Here is a 25,013-nt window from a genome sequence, read left to right on the forward strand (position 1 = left end):
AGTATTAGGTCGTTTCTAAAGTACAAATTCCTTGACAACTACTTACAGCAGAAGTGCGTATACTGCAGGTCTTGGCACTCTTCTAATGATGAGTAAAAATAACTAAACCAGAACTGCCAGCACTGCATTAATTTCAAGGTTTATAATTTTATACATTAAACTTAGTTATAACTGAAATCCTACCTTTGACTACCATTGATTAGCTTTTCAAAATCATTCCTACTGCCTGCAAAATTTCTACAGACTAATATTGAACATTTTAAGACTTAAACAATGTGAGAACTGTGGATCCTTCCCACCCAGCGCCACCCCCCAAACACACCCCAAGAGTTAAAACTAATATTGTAAGGGAAAAAAAAAATGGCCTCATGCTTATAGGATGATGATGAGGACCAACTGAATAGTGGATATTCCCAAAGTTCCTTAGTTAGTAGATTTTTAACTGCTTTAAAAAGATCATGGTACTTGGATCACATCTAACGACTGGATATTGGATATGAGATGTCATTCATGCTTGTACAGTCTTCTCAACTACACACAGATCCTACCATAACAAATCAATTTTGAAGAGTAGTTCCTTCCCTTATTAAACCTTAGAAAATTTTATTTTCAGACATTTGATAAATTGAAAATGCTAAGAACTTTAACAGTTCAGACACAATAAAAAATTTTAAGTGTCCCATAAAGTTCTGAAACAAATCAGAAATTGTTCAGCCTAAGAATTAAGGAACTTAATTAAAAGGATTAAACTCAAGATAAACAAATAAAATGATTCAGGTCAAACTGACCTCACCAGATCCATAGAATCTGACAACATATACCTATAGAAGTTTGACCTAATATTCATAAACCATGAAGAAAATAAAAATATTGTTGTTCAATGTTAGCACCTCTGTTATAAACTAGAATAGCCTTCAAAAAATTTTCAGTGGCTCAAAATATGTCTAGCCACAGCTCGAAATTCCAGGTAACATTTGAGTCTTAGAAATCTGTGCAATCCTGTTTTCCTAAACATTTAAAAATTAATTTTCATCTGTATGTATACATCCAGAATAAATTTTAGATCTCCTCTCATGGGTACAGTAAAAGCTCAATAATACACTTCCCTACTAAAATTTTCATCACAATTTTAAAAACATTTTCCTATTTTATGAAAAAATATTAGTTGATTTTTACCAATAAAATGGTAAAATTAGAGGCAACTATAACTTAAAATTACACAGCTTCTTAATGTTTTATTCACAGCATTCTTCATACAGAAGAAGCTTCACTGATATTTAATTTACTGCAGCATCCTGTTGGTGAAGCACAAAATTACATTAATTATAAACGAAGAAACAAAGCACTTTTGACTTTTTAAAATTATATATATATATTTATATCCAGTTGACAAATAGCATCACAATTATTACTGTATAAAAAACTAAAAATCACATGGAAGCTAAGGCCTAAGTTCTTATTCCAATTGTTCCTTTTTGTTCCTATCTAAGAGATATTAGAAATTAAATTGCAGTACCTCAAAAAAAAAAGTCTACATTATTTACATACAGTATGGAAAATAAAAGCTGCTTTTTGGCTAAGTTAGATTGCTGCTACCTACATTATTTACATTGTAAATGTTGGAAAAAATAAGCACTACTAACAAATACCATTTCAAATGAAAATATGTTGTGCCTGGAATTTTGTTCTAAAATTAATTGTATATCCTAATAAGTGTTTGTTGAATAGAATTTGACTTCCCATAAATCTACTGAAAATTTGAGAATTCCACTACGCTTCTTTATACTGCTAATCTAGATACTGTTAAGTACAATACTGTAATAATTACAAGCACTGAAGCTTAAATGAAACGATGGCAACATGTGTGTAGATGGAATTTTATTTAAAACTGTAAAATATAATGCCTTAATGTTTACGCATAATTACGAGACTACCTAATATTCTTTTCATCCTTTAAGAAGTTTCATATATGATAGTTCCCTAAACAGTGAAACCTTCCAGTAACTTACCAGAAAAAAGTTTAATCATATTATTGTTTTTAGCATTATTTTTCTAATATTTAAAAACATATCTAAACCCTTGGCAAAAACAAACGCAATCAATTCAGTGTAACAGACTGAGCTTTAAACCGTATTTTAATTTTCAATTAACTGTAACCTATCTGTTAAGTGAACCAAAAGTAGAATTTTAAATGACCCACTATGAAGCTTTTCAAATCAATTATAGAATGCATAGAAAAGTGGAGATAAATTTTTGGGAAGGTGTAAGGTAGTAAATGTGGAAAATGGTAAATGCTAGTTTCAATAACAAAAGTTGTACTAAATGCACATGAAAGTTAAATTAACACAGTATAAAAGAGAATAGCTTAAATAAACTGGGATTCACATATTACAATAGCAAAGTTATGACCAAATGAACTGAAGACATGAACAGTTCTGAAAATTCTCTTTTCAGCCTACTTCCAAAAGAAATAGTCAGGCTTTTTTCCTGTACATAGTTTTGAGCTTTGTCTATACCATATATAGTAGAAAAATAAATTCTTTAGCAACCTAGAAACAGTTTATAAAACTCTTAAAGTTTAATTTTCTTTGCCAGACATGCCGATGTTAAACTGACAGCTATAAATTAAAGCTATATAGACAATAGGTATAAGTAATATAGAACAAGTTAAGAATACTACATTTACCAGATTTTTCTTTTTAAAAATTACTGTACTTTCTTAATTCCTGTGTGCTTTGCAATAGGAATAATAGGGACTTTGTTTTCTTAGAAAAGATAATAACATGTAAGAGTATAACACAAATAAGATAATTTATAATATACATGTACTTCAACAGCAGCCTGGTTCATGTCAACATCTTGATTCTGAAGTTAAAATTAGAAGTACAATACCTAGGACATAACAGTTGGGAAAGACAATATTTATTTTAGGAAAAAATGGAGTAAATCAAACTCTTAGGAGCCTCAAATCTCAAAATCATCTATTTACTACAGTACACATAAGACAACCTTAAAATTGCAGTATGAAGATTACAATGTGGACCAAAGAATTTTTTCTTTACTACACAAAATATAACCTAGCAACAAAAAAACCATTTTTTCCCTTTCTGGGAAAAAAACCGGCATGGTTTGATAATGAACAAATTTTGAATAAAGCCTAACAAAATTTACCTATGCCACTTATTCTGAAAATTTTATCCATAATTTCGTGTTCTGGTTGTAACTTCACTAAAGAAATGTTTAACCTCCAAAGCAGCAGTCATTTACAGCAAATCTGGTACCAACATCAAAGGAAAAAATTGGTTTAAAAAATGGTGCAAAAGCCACTTTGGATTTTAGTACAACATATCACAGAAAAGAATATGAATACAAGTATGCAACTTTATATATACATACTCCAAAGAGGCTGTCAGTACCCAAAGTATTTTTATTGCTATATTAGCAATGGATTTTTGGATATGTTTTTAAGGGCCACATAAAAATAGATTCAAGGGACAGATTTAAATTGAAGTCCTAGATTAAAATGTTTGGTTTAAAGAATTTTCTACAACAAATTTCATGTTTATGTATGAAAAGTTATATAACCTTATATGAAAATGTCATGAAGTATTTTCTACACTATACTAAATGTATTTCCCAAGAGGGAAAAAATTAAAATATCTAAAATATATTAGATTAAGATTACAAGACCATAATAGATCTTTTGAACATGCATCTGTTTACAGAATTAACAGTATACAAGATGTTTGTTTCATCATGGACTATAAAGAAATGAGTTGGTGACAACTATCCTTTGCACAACATTATCAACTCACTTTAGCCACAAGCATGTCCTTGGTATGTGTGTACAAGAAATATATCCATTTACCCCCATCAGATCATCCACAGGTTTACTTAGAAGATGAAGGTGCAGAAATATGTTAAGTGTACTTTTCTTTCTTTCAAACAACATCCCAAGCATGGCATAAGTAGCCTGAAATTATAAAATACTTAACTGGGCTTTTAGTTATCTATACAGACTGATAAAAGTAAATTAAGTTGCTCAAATTAGCACATCAAATAACAAAACCAGCCATAAAGCAGGCTGGAAAGCATTAAATGTTTCATATACGTGAGTTTTTAAATCATTTAATTTCTATAGAAAAATTTTATTCACAATATAATGTGACAGAAAATGCCACAGGAATGATATACTGATTGCAATAAGGTTGCATGCAACAGCAGCTTTGTATTTTATAGCTATTTTTGTTTATAAAAATTAAACCTCTCCAGTCATGCTTATCACATGGTCTTAGATTTGTAATGTAAATGAATAAGGAATACCATATAGTTCAAAGAGAAAATGTTTCATTATTTTGAATGTGAATTATCTGTAAGAAACATGAAGTATACTACTGAACCCTGAAACATGCATGCCTAGATTTGCTTTTGTCCAATTTCAGGCTGTCTGCAATCACTTCCTACTTATATAATACCAAGAGGATCCGTCTGTAACTGTGGTTGTATCAGCTGAGGTTGCAATGGTGGTGGTAACTGAAGCGGTACCATTGGTTCCACCAACTGTCCTGGGTTTGAAGGTGGTGGAGGAGCCACAGTGTTCGCAGTTTCCACAATTTCTCCATTGTAAAAGAAAAACTGACACTGTTGAATGAATGTTTCAACAACAGATTGATGGATCTTGGTGGTAGACAGAAACTCTCGATTTTCAAAATCAGGTCTCATCAAAGTTGGCCAAAAACAGATGGATAAGTTGTCTGCTGTCATTAGGTTGACTTTATTATGCTGACTGACCCTGAAATTATGATAGGAAAAAAAAAATTAGAAACCAGTCAAAACTCATTGCAATTAAAGAATCTGAGAGCTGGATAATTATTTCAGATGATTTGGTTTTACCTTTTTTAAAAATCTTAACTTCAAATTTAAAACATTTTCCTGCTTGTGCATTCCATGTTCAACTACATTCTAATAACAGAAAAAAGCAGTAAAATCCATTCCTTATGAGAACCAAAGATGGTTTTTACTTTGGAAAAACTATCATATCCTCCAACCGGGAGACTTTTCAACTTTCAAAAAACTCAAGTTTCTAGTATTCCAGAAAACAATCTTTTTAATCATTAACTACCTTGTACATCGTTACAAATTTAATTTCAATGACAACAGTTCACAGAGCAAATTCTACCTTAAAATTCTTTTGATCTGACAATAAATAATTTACAAACGACCATATGTTAACTATTTTGCATCCAGTCTTTTAAATATGTGAGCAAGCACTGCTACCATTGTCTGTAATAAACAAGAAACATAAGAAGCAAATCTTGAATTTTAACTCAAAATTATTAAATTGGGAGGAAAGTTTAGGTATTTTATCCAATCCTCTCATTCACACATGAAGAAACAGCCCAATATGCAAGGTAGCAGGAAAATTTTTTATTTGAATTTGTATATCAAAAAATTAAAAATCTAAACCAAAGGACCCACACCCCCAAACACAGGAGTTGCTCATCTGAGGCAAAATAAGTGCTCTAAAAACATGTGTTCTGTGGTAAAAGTTATTACTATTTGTTAAGAAACTAAATTAGAATATTCAGAATAAAGTCAACCTCTGTTAAAATATAGTGTATAGAGGGGCCCAGTCAGGTGTGTCTATGTGGTAGTCAAGTATAGGTTCTGAAAATACCCATAGATTTGAAAGACATGAATATGGGCATCAAATCTAATTGTTGAGTCAAAAAGTACAAAGGAAAGGTAGCAAATCAGTTAGATGAGGGTGGTCAGGGTCCTTGAAGAGGTAATGTTTGAGTTGAGCCAAGGGTGATGGGTGTTAGTAAAACAGTAGGAAGAAAGAGTAATTTAGTCAAAACAGTGGTTCTCAGATACTACAAAGCTATAGTAATCAAAACAGAGCGGTACTGGCACAAAATCAGACATATGGATCACTGGAACACAAGAGAGAGCCCAGAAACAAACCCACACACCTATGGTCAATTAATCTTTGACAAAGGAGGCAAGAATATACAATGGAGAAAAGACAGTCTCTTCAGCAAATGATGTTGGAAAAGTTGGACAGCAGTATGTAAATCAATGAAGTTAGAACACTCTCTCACATCGTATACAAAAATAAATTCGAAATGGCTTAAAAATTTAAATATAAGACATGACACCATAAAACCCCTAACAAACATAGGGAAAACATTCTCTGACATAAATCGTAGCAATGTGTTCTCAGGTCAGTCTCCTAAGGCAACAGAAATAAAAGCAAAAATAAACAACTGGGACCAAATCAAACTTATAAGCTTTTGCATAGCAAAGGAAACCATAAACAAAATGAAAAGACAACCTACGGAGAGAAAATATTTGCAAAGGATGTGACTGACACGGGGTTAATTTCCGAATACACAAACAGCTCAGTATCAAAAAACAAACAACCTAATCAAAAACTGGGCAGAAGACCTACATAGACATTTCTCCAAAGAAGACATACAGATGGCCAAGAAGCACATGAAAAGATATTCAACATCACTAGTTATTAGAGAAATGCAAATCAAAACTATAACGAGATACCATCACAAACTGCTCAGAACGGCCACCATCAAAAAGTCTACAAATAATAAATGCTGTAGAGGCTGTGGAGAAAAGGGAACCCTCCTACACTGTTGTTGGGAATGTAAATTGGTGCAGCCACTATGGAGAACAGTATGGTGGTTTCTTAAAAAACTAAAAATAGAGTTGCCATATGATCCAGCAATCCCACTCCTGGGCATATATCCAGAAAAGATGAAAGCTCTAATTTGAAATGATATATGCACCCCAATGTTCACAGCAGCACTACTTACAATAGCTAAGACATGGAAGATATGGTGTGTATGTATGTATATATATAGAGAGAGATAGATAGATAGATAGATAGATATACACACACACACACACAATGGTATATTGCTCAGCCACAAAAAAGAATGAAATAATGCCATTTGCAGCTACATGGATGGACCTAGAGATTATCATGTTAAGCAAAGTAAGGCAGAAAGAGAAAGATAAATACCATATGATATCACTTATATGTGGAATCTAAAAAAAAAAAATGATACAAATTAACTTATTTACAAAACAGAAACAGATTCTCACAGACACAAAAAACAAACCTATGGTTACCAAAAGTGAAAGGGTGTGTGGGGGATAAATGAGGAGTTTGGGATTAACAGATAAACACTACTATATATAAAATAGATAAGCAATACTGTATAGCACAGGAACTATATTCAATAGCTTTTAATAACCTATAATGGAAAGAATCTAAAAAAAGAATATATATAACTGAATCACTTTGCTGTACACCTGAAAACTAACATGACATTGTAAATCAACCATACTTCGATAAAAAAGCAAACAAACAGATTCTCAGTGTGTATCAGAACTTCCTGGAGGGCCTGTTAAAACAGATTGATAAGGATGTCTGGGGTGGGGCCTGATAATTTGCATTCCTAACAAGTTCCCAGGTGATGCTGATGCTGCTGCTTTGAGGACTGAATTTTGAGAAAGACTGAGGCAGTCATGTTAAGATGTGATAAGGGACCAGGCACAAATTGATACTTTCGGTTAAGTCCTATTAGTTTAATACAGTGGCACTTGGTGTTGCACGGTGGAAAAGGAAAGGAGATTTAACAGAGTAAGTTAGAACTAGGCCACTTAATGATAAACAATTCAGATTTTTTTCCTTTAGGATGTAAGTGATCTTTACACAAAGAACTTTTAGAAAGATCATTCTGGCATCAGGATCAAGGGAGAATCAAGAAGAAAAATAGGCAGAGAGAGAGCTCAATGACAAACTAGAGTTTCCTAAATGAGAAATGATAAAATTTAAACTAAAGCAGTGGCAGAGGAATGAAAAGGAAAACTAATCAGGAGAAAAAACTAATTTGACACAATAACTCACTGAATATGGAAGGTGAGAGAAAATACATCCAAAGAACAGCTCCATGGATTAATTTTTGCAATCTGTCAATCACCCAATATATATTTATCATTTATTTCCTATACTGGAATGTAAAGTTCCATGAAATGTGATTATTTTATTTACTGCTATGTCTGTATAGGGTTTACAAGAGTACCTGTCACAAAGAGTACATCCATTATAATCAATAGTTGAGTGTTTGTTCTAAAATTTAAGTCTGATGATACTATTTCTCTGTTCTACTCTCTAGTGGCTCCCCATACCATTCAGAGTAACAATCATGCAATGCTTGTTTCATTGACAAAGTCTTGCTCCCCACCCCACCCCCCATAAATGTCAGCTGAACTCAACAGTGCACTTAGTGATAGACATGAAAGCAACCTCCTTGTCAGTAAAATATTTTGAGGACTAAAACTAATCAATAGGCTAAACTCTGGGTAGTACTGCCCTATCCTTCACTCTGCTCAAACCACACAGGCCTTTTTGCTGTTCCTCAACATGCCAAATATGCCTGTCATTAACTGTTGTATCACTGGAGTCAAACACAGTTAAGTGTCTTAATATAACATTGATGGTGGGCTAGCACTGTGATTCTTTGCATATGCTCTTCCCTTTGTCTCTTTTCCCTATTGTTTTTAATAAAGTCCAATTCTTGTTTCAGCACTTTAATCAGGCAATACAATAATATGTTCATATACCATCCCTACATTCCATATTGGGTAAGGTCTCCTGTAGTGCCCTGTACACATCTGTTAAATCATGAACCACGTTGCATGGTAATTTTCAAAAGAGGAAATTCCACTAATTATACTGCAATACTATGTGTGTTGGTATTTTCTCACAGACGGAGACCCCAGAGAAGAGTTACCAGAAGTGCTAATATAATTTTATGCTACATTGATAACAACAAAAAAACTTTAAACACTGCTTAATACTCTCTTTTAAGAGGTATAGACTGAAATGTATTTGTTTTGGACACTGACATTATTAGTTAAAAAAAACCAAACCTCAGTTCGTTAAAATGTTAGTAGAAAATACTGTGAAGAGTAGACTTTTGAAAAATGTAGTACAAATACTAATAATTCTATTCAGTCTCAATAACAACTTTGTGAGCTATTATTCTTCTCATTCTTATAGTTGAGAAAAATCAAGACTTAGGCAGGGTGAAGTATTTGTCCAAAGCCACAGAACTAAAAATGTTTCAAAGCCAAGCCTATTTAATTCCACAGTCTTGAGCTTTACGCTATTATACAATATTAATATTGCCTTTCATTTAAGAAATGGTGTTGGGAAGAGTATCTTTATAGAAAAAAGTATAAACTTGAAGCTTAACATATTTAAGGCTTTTGATATAGGATTAATGTCCTGCATTTCAGTCACAGTCAAGGTGGATAGTAATATGAATTCAAGTTTCTAATAAAATTTCACTATGAAGAATATCCAAACAAAACAAGCAAGATACACAAAAGAGACACAGTACAAAAGAAGAGGCAATTAAACCACTTAATAAAACTTGGATTCTAGTTATAAGATGTGTCACTTGAGCATATGATTTCTCTCTTTAAACCTCAACCTTTCCAACTTCAAATAGGTTGATCTGGTTAATTATCTAAGTGTCATTTCATAACTAAAATTCTAAGATTCTATAGAAGAGAATTGTTAAAGAACAGCAGTGACAAAAAAAAAGTACTCACCACACTTATTATTTATATAATCATGTTAGATACTAAAAGGGTCATATACCTTTCTTTAAACAAGTTGATGAAAAATCTATTTTAAAAATACAGAAAAACTAATTTAGAGAACCAAAATTGAACTGCATGTTTAAATTAGTCTCTCTTTCTCTATTCTATGATCACCCAATTTATAAAGTTACGTGTTTGAAATCCGTAGTGCATTTTATTTGCAAAAACGAAAAATAAAAATACCTGTTTAGATGTGTTATTACATATCTGAATACATCATAGTTAACAGGATGAAATTTCTTAACAATTTCTTTCAGTGCATGAAGACGTTCTGTTTTATCCGGGATTTCTGTAAAATTAAAGTAGCGAGGAATTTGTGTGAAACACAAACATTAAAAAATATTGATAAAGCTTCCTGCTATGCTTATTGTATGAGACAATCAAGAATGTATATAAAGCATATCAGGAGACGGAAACAAAAACAAAGAAAATGTTGTAAAGAGCCTGCTAATAAACAGACTACCATCTATTTACAATAGCCTTTTCACAAGTAAAGCTAATAACTGAAGATCAAAGTAACCTGGGGGTGGCAAAATAGGAAATGGTATATTAGTAATTTCTCTAAGCAACTTATATAACTAGATACTGATTTAGAATTAACTAATTACTTACAAATCTGTTAGGCTCTTAATATTCATGCTACAGATAGTAAGTATTTTAGCCTTTGTGGGTGAAACTACTCAACTCTGCAGTGGTACAAAAGCGGCCACAAACAATATGTAACTAGAGTGACTGTGATCCAACAGAACTTTAAAAATCTGAATTCATATAATTTTAGTATTTCATAAAATTTTCTTTTAATATTTTTTCAACCATTTAAAAATGTAAAAAAACATTCTTAGCTTGCAAGCCTTCTGAAAACTGATGGCACGCTAAATTTGGCCCACAGGCCAGTTTGCCAACACCTGATTTAAAGCATTATACTTATTTATAATCCACTTAGCTTATAAAACATTGTTCTTCACAAGTAGCACAAGCAGTACAAGCATTTAGCTCAGTTACTTTCCAAATTTACACAAATTATGAAACAGGATAACTGAAATGTGGCTCTGCTGTAAATGGGAGAGGACAGAGTGCCTTACTGCTCTGCTCTTCCTCATTCAGTTCATTCTTCTAAAATAACAATGGATTCCTCTGGAGGAGGCCAGTCTGCCAACCAACTCATGGTAGTACACTAAGTACTAACAAATTTCTCATTTGCCACATATTACTTCTAAATCAGCCCTCAATATTTCCTAAGTAGGGAAGTTCTGAGGCTATTGTTCATGGCCAAAACGTAAGAAAATCTAAGCTATCAATTGGACTATTTTCCTAGTTTTCGTATGAGAGAATGTATAAGGCAACTGCATCTTATGACAATATACTGAAGTGGATTTCAATGAAAAGAAAATTAACTGAGAACTTTAACAATAAGTATTATAAGTAGTCTCATGCTACAGAGCTTGAAGACTTGTAATCAAAAGGAAATATTAAAGAGAAATATTTAGAAACTACATTAAATTTAGCCATTGAGAACACAATGTGGATTAAGCACTAGGTTACCTGATACTCAAATAGACCTTTGGTCTCATTTTCCAGATAACAAATGAGTATTTGATTCATAGAAACATCTGGATGAATGATGATGCCAAGTAGGAATCAATACTGAATGAGTACCCATTTTCCTGTCTGTCTTTTTCAAAAACTGAATTAAGACATGAGGCCAAAGTTAATTTCTTTGACTTAAAAAATATTTATATACACATGTGTACAGACCATACACAGGTTAATATGTTACTAAAGTACATTACAGATACATTCATTTGAAGACTTAATTTCTTTTTTTCTTTTTTTTTTTTTTTTGCAGTAGGTGGGCCTCTCACTGTTGTGGCCTCTCCCGTTGCGGAGCACAGGCTCTGGACGCGCAGGCTCAGCAGCCACGGCTCACGGGCCCAGCCGCTCCGCAGCATGTGGGATCTTCCCGGACCGGGGCACGAACCCGTGTCCCCTGCATCGGCAGGCGGACTCTCAACCACTGCGCCAGCAGGGAAGCCCAAGACTTAATTTCTTTTTCTTACAATGCCTTTGAGTTTGAATTAAAAACACAAATCTCAAACTTCTAGTATAATGATCTAACTTCTAAGAGCACCTAGTCATCTGGGAGCCTAGATAAAACTATTTATTTAAAGGGAAAGAGCTTTAATAAACAGTTCTAGAAGCTGAATTTTTATTAGCTACATATTCTAGTGCATGACTGATTTTAACACAAAGCAATCAATGTACAAACCCCACTATCATCATCCCTCTCAAAAAAAAAAAAAAGGAGGCTTTTACTTACTTGCTGCTTCCAATAGCTCTGGATGAAGAGAATATGGAATTAAAGGATCTGGTAGATCTGCAAAGAAAGCTTTAAGAGCTCCAGCTACAGCATTTACTGTTACTTCCATTGATACTAGACTGATATTATGATCTATAAGACAAAAATAAAAATTAAAAACTAAAATAAATTTAAATTTATTACAGGAGAAGTAAGTTAAAGGGATACTTGTAGATCCAAAGACATTTAAGTCTTCTCATGGACCACCTTTCTTCACAGGCTGATTCATCCCTCCCCCATTGTTTTAATATAATTTTGCCTGACAAACTATAGATAAGGAAAGAAAAAACCAAGTAAGAAGCATTTTCTGTGACAATAAAAAAATGCTATTAGGCTTGTCAGTATATGAGACATCTCTCTTCTTTTGAAACATTCTGTTCACATAAGCTATTTAAAAGAGGCCATAAGGAAGCAGAAAGACAAAAGATAGGAATCATGCATATAAATTCAAGTTTTGATGGATGATGGATGTTCACTAAACTTACTGTGGTAATCATTTCATGATATATATAAGTCAAATCATTATGTTGTACACCTTATACAGTACTGTATGTCAATTATTATCTCAATAAAACTGGAAGAAAAAACAAAATCACTATACCTCATGGAGTATGCTTAACTGGACATAAAAGGGGTAAAAGGCGAACACTATTTTATTGTTTCAATATACATTATTATTCTCACATTGCAGGACCACTTTTGTGTGTTTTTTCTACAATATTATACTGCAAGCCAATATAAATTGTAATCTACAGTGTAAATCTACTAGTTCCCTGGTGGAGAAATTATACTTAAAAAATTTTAATATAAAACACTTTAAACACTTATCAGTGAAGTTCTGACTTAAAAAATAAGAATGTAACATATTAAAGGTATATCATAAGGTTAATTTGCTATTAAAAAAGTAATATTTTCCTTATTATAAATACAATGAATATTTATAATAAAAAATTACTCCCATAACCAAGAGATAATCACTGTTTATACTTTAGCATGTTTCCTTTCAGCCCTTTTCTGCTCATTAAAAAAAAAAAATATATATATATAGATAGATTTTATATTGGATTTAATTTTTAAGGCATTATCCAAGGTTAATAAAATTTCACAAGCAACTTTTAAAAACTTTTTGAGGGGGCAGGTAACATTTCATTGTAATTTCAAACTTGCAGAAAATTTGCAAGAATAATAAAAATACAAAGAACTCACATATATCCTTAACCAAGAATCACCAATCCTTACATTCTGCCCTACATAAACAATTCTAATGGCTACAAAACATTCTCCCAGATATAAAAATTTACATAATATTCTATTACTGAACATTCAGATTTATTTCATTTAAAAATATTATAAAGATGTTATGATAACAACTTTTATGTACTAAAGCTTAGGTCCTTAGGCAGGCTATATTCCTTGTAATAACAGCTACCCAGTGAACATTTAACATGGTGCCTGGCACAGAAAACTCGTTATATGCATTTATCTCATTATTCCTCAGTTACTCTTATCACTCCCATTCTAGATATGAAAAAGTTGAGATTTAGAAAGGTTAACCTCCCTAGGCCACAAAGACAGTAAGTGGCAGAACCAGAAAACAAAACCAGAAACTCTAATTCAAAAGGCCCTGGTACTGACGACTACTCTTCCTTCATTACCTGAAGTGAAATTGTACCAATTTGCTAAAGTCTAAACAGTTCTTCTAACAAGTTTTTTTAAATGAAATACCATGCAATAATGTATGGTATTTGAAATATCATGCAATAATGAAATACCAGTCTTTCAAAGCAAGGCACACACACAAACACCCCACCCACCACTCAACTTTACCATTTACCACTCAACATTTTACCATTTCAACACATATAATCTTCATTATTTTATACAGCTATCTAGTATTCTACTTATCAACAGGATTGGTCCCCCTACCTTTAAAACAAAATACAAACAATGCTGCAATAAATATCTTGGTATGCTTACACAAAGACTTTTCTAACATAAGTATTTACAAATAGAATTTCTCCAACAAAGCTACCTGAAGCACCCATAACCAACAGCATACAACATACCTGCTTGCCTACACTCTACCAACAATCCTTTCCACTCACATAATAAAATAAATACAACCTTTTTGTTTTAATTTTTATTTCTTTATAACTGACAGAGGTTGAGCATATTTTCATATATTTGTTGGTTGCTTTCTTCTGATATGAATTGCTTAATCTAGCAAAGAAATTCCACAGCCACACCAAGTTTACAGTTTGTCCCCTGATTCTGTTTGCTTTATACACTATTTCATACAGAAGTTTTACATTTTTAGGCAGTCTAGTTTATCATCTTGTTCATCCTTTCTAGGTTTCATGTCAAGTTTAGGCCTCTCCCTACTCCAAGATTATAAATATATTCACTCGTTTTTCTCCCTAGAACTTAGTTTTCATTTTTTGCATTTAAACCTTTGATCTCATACAGATTTCCTTTAATTTGAGTAGGAAATTCAGCTTTTTGAAACTTCCTAATGGTTAGTTGGCCCAGTATCATGAAGGAAAAAAAAAACCTTTTAAATCACAACTTTAAATAGGTGCAATCTGTGATATACAAAGATGATGATGCATCATAACTCAATTTATTGCTTCTCTAATTCTGGTAATGGATTTATAGCTCTCCCATTTGTTGACTGTGGTATCTGTTCCATTAAATACTTCCAATACTACTTCAAAACTTTCTCCCCTAAACATCCATATTCTTAGGAGGTTTTCATATGAAATTTCAATGAGGGAAATAATAAAACAATGATTTTATTTTATCTTCTATAATTATCTTACCTTGATCAAATATATATATAAATATATCTATAATTATCTTCTTACCTTGATCAAACTGCTTCTGAATATTGTCTTGATCAGTTTTGTTCCCACTAACACGGTACAGTCCTTCAGTACATAATCCTAAAAGAATAAAGAAATAAATAGACTTTTACACATGAATATATAGCTATAACAAAGAATTTACTTAACCTTATGTACATCTTAGTGACTTAGAAAATATGGTGGTAAAATATTTTTAAGAATAAAATATTCTTGAGCATTTCATTTAAAGTAAGTTCTTAATGGACTACCTTAATTTTAAACCATTTAGCCTACCCAGTTCCATGTAAAATAAGATACATTTCTTCCTAGTCCACTAAACACAGCTAAAATTCCTAAGTGCAATATATTAAAAACGTCAAAAGACTCTGAAAGGTGGAGAGAAAGTGAATTTGAATAGCAACCACAGAATTTGAAGAACAACAACACAGTGAGTTCCCTGGGTTTTCCTTTTGCTTCTTACATATCTTAGACCAGGCAACAGAGAAGCCTGCAACCCAGAAGTACCAATGAGCACAGGCAAAAAAATAAAAATAAAAACAAAACACCACTCAGAAAACCAACAAGAAAAGCCAGTTCTCTCTAGTGAAAGGATTGGGAAAGGTGCAGACTAGGAAGCAAAAACATTTTTTACTGTTACTGCCCTACTACAGCCAAACACCATGGAATCCACTCCTCCTCATCCACATCAGTGGAACCAAGTAGGGAGACTAGAATTCTACCTCTGCCAGCAGTAACAAAGGTGCCCCTTCCCCTCTCTAGAGTGTCAGCAAGGACTGAATGGCAAGTCTGAACTTCTACTACCACCTTGAGGTAAGAGGTACCCTCCCCTCTTCACCATGGTAGTCAACAGAGGCTGGTAGAGATCAAGTGGGGAGGGGAGTCCAATCTTCCAGCCCCACTTTGTAGTAATGAGGCAGCTGCACTTCCCCTGCCTGGTGCAGTGTCAGAGGAGGCCTGCTAAAATAGATTTAAATAAGATCCAAAGTTTCACAGCATACTATCCAAAATGTCTAGAATACAATAATAATAAAAGTAAAATCATTCATCATTCCAAGAACCAAGAAAGTCTCAACCTGAATGAGAAAAAACAATTAACAGACACCAGTACAAAGATATCAGTTGTGGAATTATCTGACAAGGATTTTAAAGCATCATAAAACACTTCAGTGAACAATTATAAACACACTTGAAACAAACTTCCCAATAGAAAGTTTTAGCAAAGAAACAGAAACATAAGGAGGAACTAACTGGAAATTTTAGAACTAGAAATACAGTAACAGAAACAACAAATTCACTGAATGGGATCAATAACAGAAAAGTGATGACAGAGTAATGATAATGAATAAATGAACTTGAAGACAAATCAGTAGAAATTACCCAATCTAAAGAAATTAGACTAAAAAAAAATGATGAGCCTCAGGGATTTGTGGGACAATAACAAAAGATCTAATATTTGTGTCATCAGCCGAAAACCTATCTCTATGTTCAATGGGAAGTTTCTGAAAGCACTTCTGAAAGAGACTCCATTTGATAAGGCATTGTATTGTTCTGATCCCAAGGAGAAAAAAAGAATCAACAGAAACGCAGAATTTGTCAAATTTATCCCTGGACAAATGTCAAGGTGCTTGTATGGGACAATATGTTAATTCTAATTTTTTATATTCAGAAATTCATGGTCATAAAGGTAGCAAAAATCCACTGATAAAAGTGTCAAAGTTATTAAATCCAAAGTTTTAACTTCAGTGAAGCATGGCAGACACCACCAAATAACCAAAATTATTATCATCTACAGTGGGACAAAATAACATCCTATCCCAACAGATATGATGCACTTAGAAGGATACAACATTACTTTGGTGGTATTTCTAACAAAAATGCATAATTTGAATCTAATAATGAGGAAACAGTAACCTCAAATTGAAGGAGAAATAAAAAGTTCATTTGTACAGTAAAATGCCAACCAATAAACATACAAAAAATGAGAGACTAAAAAATAATCATCAACGGAAGCTAAAACTAGTGGCTTAAAGTCTGATAGTCTCAAAGTCAAGAAAAACAAAAGAAGCTGAGCAACTCTCCCAAACTAAAGGTGTTAAAAACGACATGATTACTAAAAGCAGTGCCCATAGATTAGATCCTGAAGTGTCTGCCTAATAAAGAATTAAAAACACCCAAAATGTCAATAATGCTGAGGTTGAGAAACCCTGACATAGTGATAAGCATTTATTTGCTAAATGAAAATTATAAGGTGCTTAATCATCCATGATAAAAAATCTTGCCTTCCATTCACTAATGAGTGACTTTAAAAAAAAAAAAGAGGAAGCCAACTCAATTATCTAGACGTGAATTATACAAGTTTAACTTTGACTTAAATCACCCAAAGTATCTATCCTGGGCCTCCAAGTAATATATAGGTATTAAAAATCTATACCAATATTCCAAAACTAAATTTAAAATATGTTTGAACCAAATATCATCACCCCTTTTTCCTTCATTAGAAAGGTAACTAATCCTTACACTACACAGAACTCTTGATATCTGAAGTTCTAAAATGGTCTAAGTTCTCTTTGAGTTGCTAACAGATACAAGAGTTTCACTGAAGTCATAAAACAGATTACAAATGGTAAAGGAGAAGTAAGGTGTGTAGATAATCCACAAGTTAGATTAATATGTCCATGGGAAGTGACATCAGCAAAAGAGATAGAGAAAGGAATTTTGGGGCTTGGTTCCCCCATAAAAGCAACTAATGAGCAGCCAAAAAGTATCAGAATCAACTTCTGCAGAACCTCTGGAATCTAGTAAAAAAATTACAACCACCATTAGAAGGCTTGCTGAAGAAAGAAGATTTAAGCTGCCCACCTACCATTCCCGGTGCCACTCTAGACGGGCAACAACCATAAGGAAGGCAGCCTGCACTCTGGGTTTAGGTTTCAAGTGCCAGAGGGAGCAACACAGATCTTATTCTCAAAGAACTGTAGTTGCATATTTTGACCTGTCTGGTGGCTCCCAGAAGAAAGAGCACAAGGGCTTACCTATGTTTCACTATGTTAAAATATTCAAAACCTCTTATTTTCAACAAAAAAATTAAGAGGCATGGAAAGAAGCCAGTATGGCCCATTGTAGAAAAAAAAGAAATTAATAGAAACTGTCCATGAGGAAACCCAGTCACTGCACTTACTAGACAAAGACTTTAAATCAATCTTTAAAGGTGTACAAAAAGCTACAGGAAACCATGAACAAAGAACTAAAGAAAACCAAGAGAATGATGACTTAACAAATGAAGAATATCAATAAATACAAAGAAATTATTAAAAGAACTAAAGAGAAAATCTGGAGCTGTAAAGTATAATAACTAAAATGAAAAATAAACTATAGAGGTTTAACAGCAGATTTTAGCAGACAGAAGAAACAATGAACTTAAAAGACTGGTTAATTGAGATCATCCAGTCTAGGGAGCAGAAAGAGGAAAGAATGAAGAAAAATGAACAGAGCCAAAGAGACTTCTGGGACTCCATCAAGCATACCAACACTAGCATAAAAACTTTCCCAGAGGGGAAAAGGAGAAAGAAGAATATCTGAAAAAATAATGGCTGAAAACTTCCAAATATGAAAAAGAAACCTACAAATCTATACATGAAGTTAAATGGACTGAAAACAGGATAAACTCAAAGAGACCTACATAGGACAAAGGAAATAATAAAAAGTAAAATGGATATAAACAAAATAAAAAGTAGAATACAAAAATAAAAAGGTAGAAAAACAGAGAATCAACAAGGATGTTTGCTTTCATGACTTCTAATAAACACTGTACTGGAGTTCTAGCTAGATTAGGCAAGAAAAAAATAAAAGGAATCCAAAGCATAAAAAAATTAAGTAAAATTAGTCCTAATTGCTGATGAAAATACTTACTAAATATAAGAACTGACACCATAAAACTCTTAGAAAAAAACACAGGAGTACATTTTCATGTCAATGGGTTTGGCAATGGATTCTTAGATACAGCACCAACACATAAGAAACAAAATAAAGATAAATTGGATTTCAACAATATTGAAAACTTTTGTGCATCAAAGGACATTATCAAGAAAGACAACCTATAAGATGGGAGAAAATATTTGCAAATCATTTATCTGATAAGGGTCTAGTACCCAAAGTAACTCAAAGCTTTCCCACTACGATCAGGTACAAGGCTAGGATGTCCCCTCTCACCATACCTTTCAACATCTGGTTGAAAGTACTGGAAGTTCTTGTACTTGCTAAAGCAATAAAAGGAAATCAAAGGTATACAAATTGGGAAAGAAGACATAAAACTATCATTTTTCACAGATGACATGATTGCCTATGTAGAAAATCTATCTGCCAAAAAAATCCTTGAACTAGTAAGTGCTTATAGCAAGGTTGCAGGATACAAAAATCAACTTCTTCCCTTATATACCAAGGAATAAATGGACCTTGAAATTAAAAACACAATACCACTTACATTAGCATGTCCCAAAATGAAAATTTTCTAACAAATATGTACAAGATCTATATAAGAAAAACTACAAAACTGACGAATGAAATCAAAGAACTAAATGCAACTGACCCTTGAACAATGCAGTAGTTCATCCATGTATAACTCATAGTTGGCCCTCTGTATCCACTGTTGCTCCACATCCACGGATTCAACCAACCATGGATTGTGTAGTACTATAGTATTTACTATTGAAAAATATCCAGGTATAAGTGGACCCACGCAGTTCAAACCCACGTTGTTCAAGGGTCAACTAACTGTAAATGGAGAAATATAACATGTTCATGGAAAGGAAGACAAAATAGTCAGGTTGTCAGTTCTTCCCAACCTGATCTACAGATTCAATGCAACCCCAATCGAATTCCCAGAAAATTATTCTATGGTTATCAACAAACTGATTCTAGAGTTTACATAGAGAGGATAAGACTTAAAGCCAAGACAATATTTAAAGAGAACAAAGTTGGAGGATTGACGTTACATGACTTTAAGATTTACTATAAAGCTACAGTAATCAAGACAATATGGTATTGAGGAAAAAAGAGGGAAATATTCAATAGATCAATGGAACAGAGTAGAGAGCCCAGAAATAAACACCCATTAACAGTCAACTAATCTTTGACACAGGAGCAAAGGCAATAAGAACAGAGCAAAAACAGTCTCTTCAACAAAAGGTGCTAGAAAAATAGGACATTCATATGCAAAAGAATGAATCTAGACACAGACCTTCACCCTTGACAAAATGAACTCAAACTGGGGACTTCCCTGGTGGTCTAGTGGTTAAGAATCTGCCTTCCAATGCAGGGGACGTGGGTTTGATCCCTGGTTGGGGAACTAAGATCCCACACGCCATGGGGTAACTAAGCCCACACACCGCAACTACTGAGCCCGCGCACTCTGGAGCCTGCATGCCGCAACTACTGAGCCTGTGTGCCACAACTAGAGAGAAGCCTGCACGCCGCAACGAAGAGCGAGCATGCGTGCCACAATGAAAAGATCCTGCATGCTGCAACTAAGATCTGACACAGCCAATTATATATATATAAATATATATATATATATATATATATATATATATATATATAAAATGAGCTCAAAATGGATCACAAACTTAAATGTAAAATGGAGAGCTATAAAATTCCTAGAAGACAACATAGTAAAAAACCTAGATGACCTTGGCTACAGTGATGCCTTTTTAGATAAAGACACAATCTGTGAAAAAAATATTGATAAGCTGGACTTTGTTAAAATTAAAAACTTCTGCTCTGTGAAAGACAACATCAAGAGAATTAGAAGACTAGTCACAGACTGGGAGTAAATATTTACAAAACACACATCTGGTAAAGGACTGTTATCCAAAATATACCAAGAACTCTTAAAACTCAGTAATAAGAAAACAACTCCAGGGCTTCCCTGGTGGCTCAGTGGTTGAGAGTCCGCCTGCCGATGCAGGGTACACGGGTTCATGCCCCAGTCTGGGAAGATCCCACATGCCGTGGAGCGGCTAGGCCCGTGAGCCATGGCCTCTGAGCCTGCGTGTGCAGAGCCTGTGCTCCGCAACGGGAGAGGCCACAACAGTGAGAGGCCTGCATACCACCAAAAAAAAAAAAAAAGAAAGAAAAAAAGAAAACAACTCCATTGTAAAATGGGGTAAAGATCTTAACAGATACCTTATCAAAGAAGATCTATAGATGGCAAATAAACATATAAAAAGATGCTCCACATCACACGTGACTAGGGAATTGCAAGTTAAAACAACAATGAGATACCACCATTAGAATGGCCAAAATCTAGAACACTGACACCACCAATTGCTGACAAGGATGTGGAGAACAGGAACTCTCATTCAATGCTGGTGGGAAAGCAAAATGGTACAGACACTTTGGAAGACAGCTTGGTAGTTTCTTAACAAAATTAAATGTCCTCTCCACACTTCTACTGCCAGGGGACTGGGTTCGATCCCACAAGCTGTGCAGTGTGGACAAAAAAAAAAAAAAAAAAAACACCCCCCAAAAAACCCCAAAAAACAAAACTAAATGTACTCTTACCATACCATCCAGCAATCATCCTCTGTTATTTTACCCAAAGGAAGTGGAAACATATCTACACAAGAATCTGCACACAGATGTTTACAACATTTATTTTATAGCTATAGCTATGTTTACTGCATAACTGCCCAAACTTGGAAGCATACAGGCTGTTCTTCAGGAGGTGAATGGATAATTTAACTGTGGTACATCCAGACAATGGAATAGTACTCAATGCCAAAAAAGAAATGAGTTATTAAACCATGAAAAGACATGGAGGAAACTTAAATGCGTATTACTAAATGAAAGAAGCCAATCTGAAAAGGGTACATACTGTATGATTATTACAACTATATGACATTGTGGAAAAGGTAAAACTATGAAAACAATAAAAAGATCAATGGCTGCCAGGGGTGAGGGAGGTGGGGAGAGATGAATAGGCAGAGCACAGAAGATTTTTAGGGCAGTGAAAATACTCTGTATGCTATTATAATGATGGATATGTCACTATACATATGTCCAAACCAACAGAATGTACAACATCAAGAGTGAACACTAATGTACACTATGAACTTTGGGTGATTATCATGTGTCAATGCAGGTTCATCCTTGGCAAAAAACGTGCTATTCTGGTGAGTGATGTTGGTAATTGGGGGTGAGGAGGGTTTCACATGTGGGGGGATGGGGGTATATGGGAAATCTCTAAACCTCCCTCTTGATTTTGTTATAAACCTAAAACTTCTTAAAAAAAAAAAAGATATAGGGCTTCCCTGGTGGTGCAGTGGTTGAGAGTCCGCCTGCCGATGCAGGGGACACAGGTTCGTGCCCCGGTCCGGGAAGATCCCACATGCTGCGGAGCAGCTGGGCCCGTGGGCCATGGCCACTGACCCTGCGCGTCCGGAGCCTGTGCTCCGCAACGGAAAAGGCCACAACAGTGAGGCCCGCGAACCGCAAAAAAAAGGAAAAAAAAAAAAGATATAGACATATATAGATACATCAAAGCTTATAAGGATGAAGTAACACCAATGGAGCGAGAGTCTTTTAGCAATGATAAGTGACACTTCAGGGACAAGAATGTTACAGAAATAAGAAGGCTAAAGGCAGTATTTTTTTTCCTCAATCAAAAACAGTGTTTTTAAATATGGGGGGGAAGCTATATTAAAAATATATATACATATGTATCTCTTTAATATCCAAGAAAAAGCAACAACAGTGTTCCAATCTTTCATTTTGTTACTTTCTTTACATATAATGCTTAAAAATACGTAACGTAAACATGACATACATTATTTTCATTCCATTTTCAAAATAACAGACAAGAGGCCTTATGTTAATGATAAGGAAACAAACTTAGAAAAGTGAAGTGACTTGCTAAAATTAGAAACTGGGCAAGCCAGGGTCATTAGTTTGTCTCACTCAATATATAAAAGGAAATATTTTTGACATGCTACCCCATTTGTTTTATGCTAGGTGATTTCCTCTCTCTGCATGATTTCTATCACTGGGGTTGGGCATAGCAATTTCATGTCTAGTCATGTTTCCTAGAAAATAAAAATGCGAGCATTGATGTAAACAAAAGGGTAAGTGCCATTATTGACTGTTTCAAGACATATCCAGAAATACGGAATTACTGAATAAACCATAATTATCAAGATGTTAGATACGAAATATAGGTCATAAAATATAATTCTAAAGTATCTTATCAAATGGAATGAAGTTTTGCTCATATATTAAAAATATTACAAAACCATGTTGAGTTTTCCCCTTTTGAAAAAGCTGTATGTTTAAATGTGTAAACATTTAGAAGAAGAAAAACCTATCTCTTGCTCATGAAATCACAGGTGATTTTTTCAGTTCTATTCCTTATGGACTCATCTGTACTTTTTTTCCTGCTGTAATGAAATAGATAGCTCCTTTCCTTAAAACAAATCAAAACAAACAAACAAAAAAAACCCTGGCTATCAAATATCACCTGTAAGCGATAATCGTAGTGGAGCCTGGGCTAGAATCCAAATGTGTGACCTCAGACAAATTACTTAATTTCTCTGGGCCTCAGTTTCTTGCTCTGTAAAACAGAGATAGTAAATGCACACACACGCCATAGAGGTGTGAAAATTAAATGAATAAACTACAGGGAATTCCCTGGCATTCCAGTGGTTAGAGCTCCATGCTTCCACCACAGGGGACAAAGGTTCAATCCCTGGTCGGGCAACTAAGATCCCATAAGCCACATGGCACAGCTAAGTAAATAAATAAATAAATACTTTTAAAAAATTAAATGAAAAAACAACACACTTGTTTTATAGCATACCGAAAGTTTACTATACAAATAGCAAGCATTCAGTAAAAGCTGAATACATTACTAATTATTTCACCTTGGGGATAAAAAGAATAAGGGCTAGAGTGTTTCTTCAGACTTGCACCACATTCATTTTCCTGCTGGAATTTCACCATTAAAAAAACAAAAGAGCTACAGGTATAATCACCTGGTTGTCAATAAAAAAAAAATGACGATTCCATATGTTTCAATCTAACTTTCAAACAAAGTATTTGACATAGCTTTCTCCTGAGAATAGCCTTTCTTTCCCTGTCATAACCACAGAGCATCTTGCATATTGTGTATCACCTTCATCATCCACTATTATTACAATGTTAAACCTGGGTTTTTAATGATATAACAGCTCAGCACAATACAAATTAGTCAATTGATATAAATGTAAATTATAAAAGTCACACTGTAGCACAAATGCCTCCATTCTCTCATCTTTTGCAAAGGTCATGCATTTTTGTAGGAAAAAATAATAAGTGCTAATTCTAGTTTGTTAAATAAAGACTTAAAGAGATATCATTCATGTATAACTACTGGCACAAGGACACACACTTAGGATTATTAAAATTAAGTAGGGTTCATTTTTTAAACGTTTATTAAAAAAGGATTTATTCACATGTCCTCCTAGTTTTAGGAGCTGGGGGTCCCTCCTCTCTTAGAGATTATGGTCTAATGGCTGTGGTGTTTAAAAAACAGAACAAAGCATTGGCTGTAACCCAATGACCAACTACTTCAAAGAAGAAAATGTTCTTGCTAACAGATAAAAATTTATTTCAAAACTAGAAAACATAAAAGGTAACATATTAACATACTAAAAAACCTTAAGGAATTTCTGCTAGAAATAGGCATACTAAAATTATCTAAAGAAAGGCTTTAAGGTCTAATTTATAATTCCTCTTTGCTAGATCAAAAATAAACAAGTCACACTTGAATCATTAAATTCAGATGCCAATGATACCAACTTTTAGCATTATCTGACACAGATAAGGTTATTAAAAGCCTAGAATTTCAAAAGCAACATAAAAAGTCCTTTAGGAAATAATATGTCTCCTAGTGTGATGCATTAAGAAAGACATAACAGGGCTTCCCCGGTGGCGCAGTGGGTGAGAGTCCGCCTGCTGATGCAGGGGACACGGGTTCGTGCCCCGGTCCGGAAGGATCCCACGTGCCGCAGAGCAGCTGGACCCGTGGGCCATGGCCGCTGAGCCTGCGCTCCGCAGCGGGAGAGGCC

At 34.0% G+C, this 25,013-nt stretch overlaps 1 protein-coding gene across 5 annotated transcripts in view; it reads right to left on the reverse strand.

The window, feature by feature from the left end:
- Positions 1-427: 427 nt before the first annotated feature.
- ARHGAP5 (Rho GTPase activating protein 5) overlaps positions 428-25,013 on the reverse strand; it is a 75,219-nt gene continuing 50,633 nt past the window's right edge. For 4 of the 5 annotated variants that reach the window (XM_079909434.1, XM_079909433.1, XM_079909431.1 and 1 more), the window contains 4 exons: positions 14,917-14,994; positions 12,014-12,145; positions 9,880-9,985; positions 429-4,792 (listed from right to left, as the gene is read on the reverse strand). In XM_079909434.1, coding sequence (XP_079765560.1) covers positions 4,465-4,792; positions 9,880-9,985; positions 12,014-12,145; positions 14,917-14,994 — 644 coding nt within the window. In that variant the 3' untranslated portion in view covers positions 429-4,464. Of the gene's footprint in view, positions 4,793-9,879; positions 9,986-12,013; positions 12,146-14,916; positions 14,995-25,013 lie in introns of all 5 variants that reach the window. The other variant, XM_079909435.1, reaches the window with a different exon arrangement.

This window comes from Stenella coeruleoalba (genome assembly GCF_951394435.1).
Source record: "Stenella coeruleoalba genome assembly, chromosome: 2".
Taxonomy (NCBI): domain Eukaryota; kingdom Metazoa; phylum Chordata; class Mammalia; order Artiodactyla; family Delphinidae; genus Stenella; species Stenella coeruleoalba.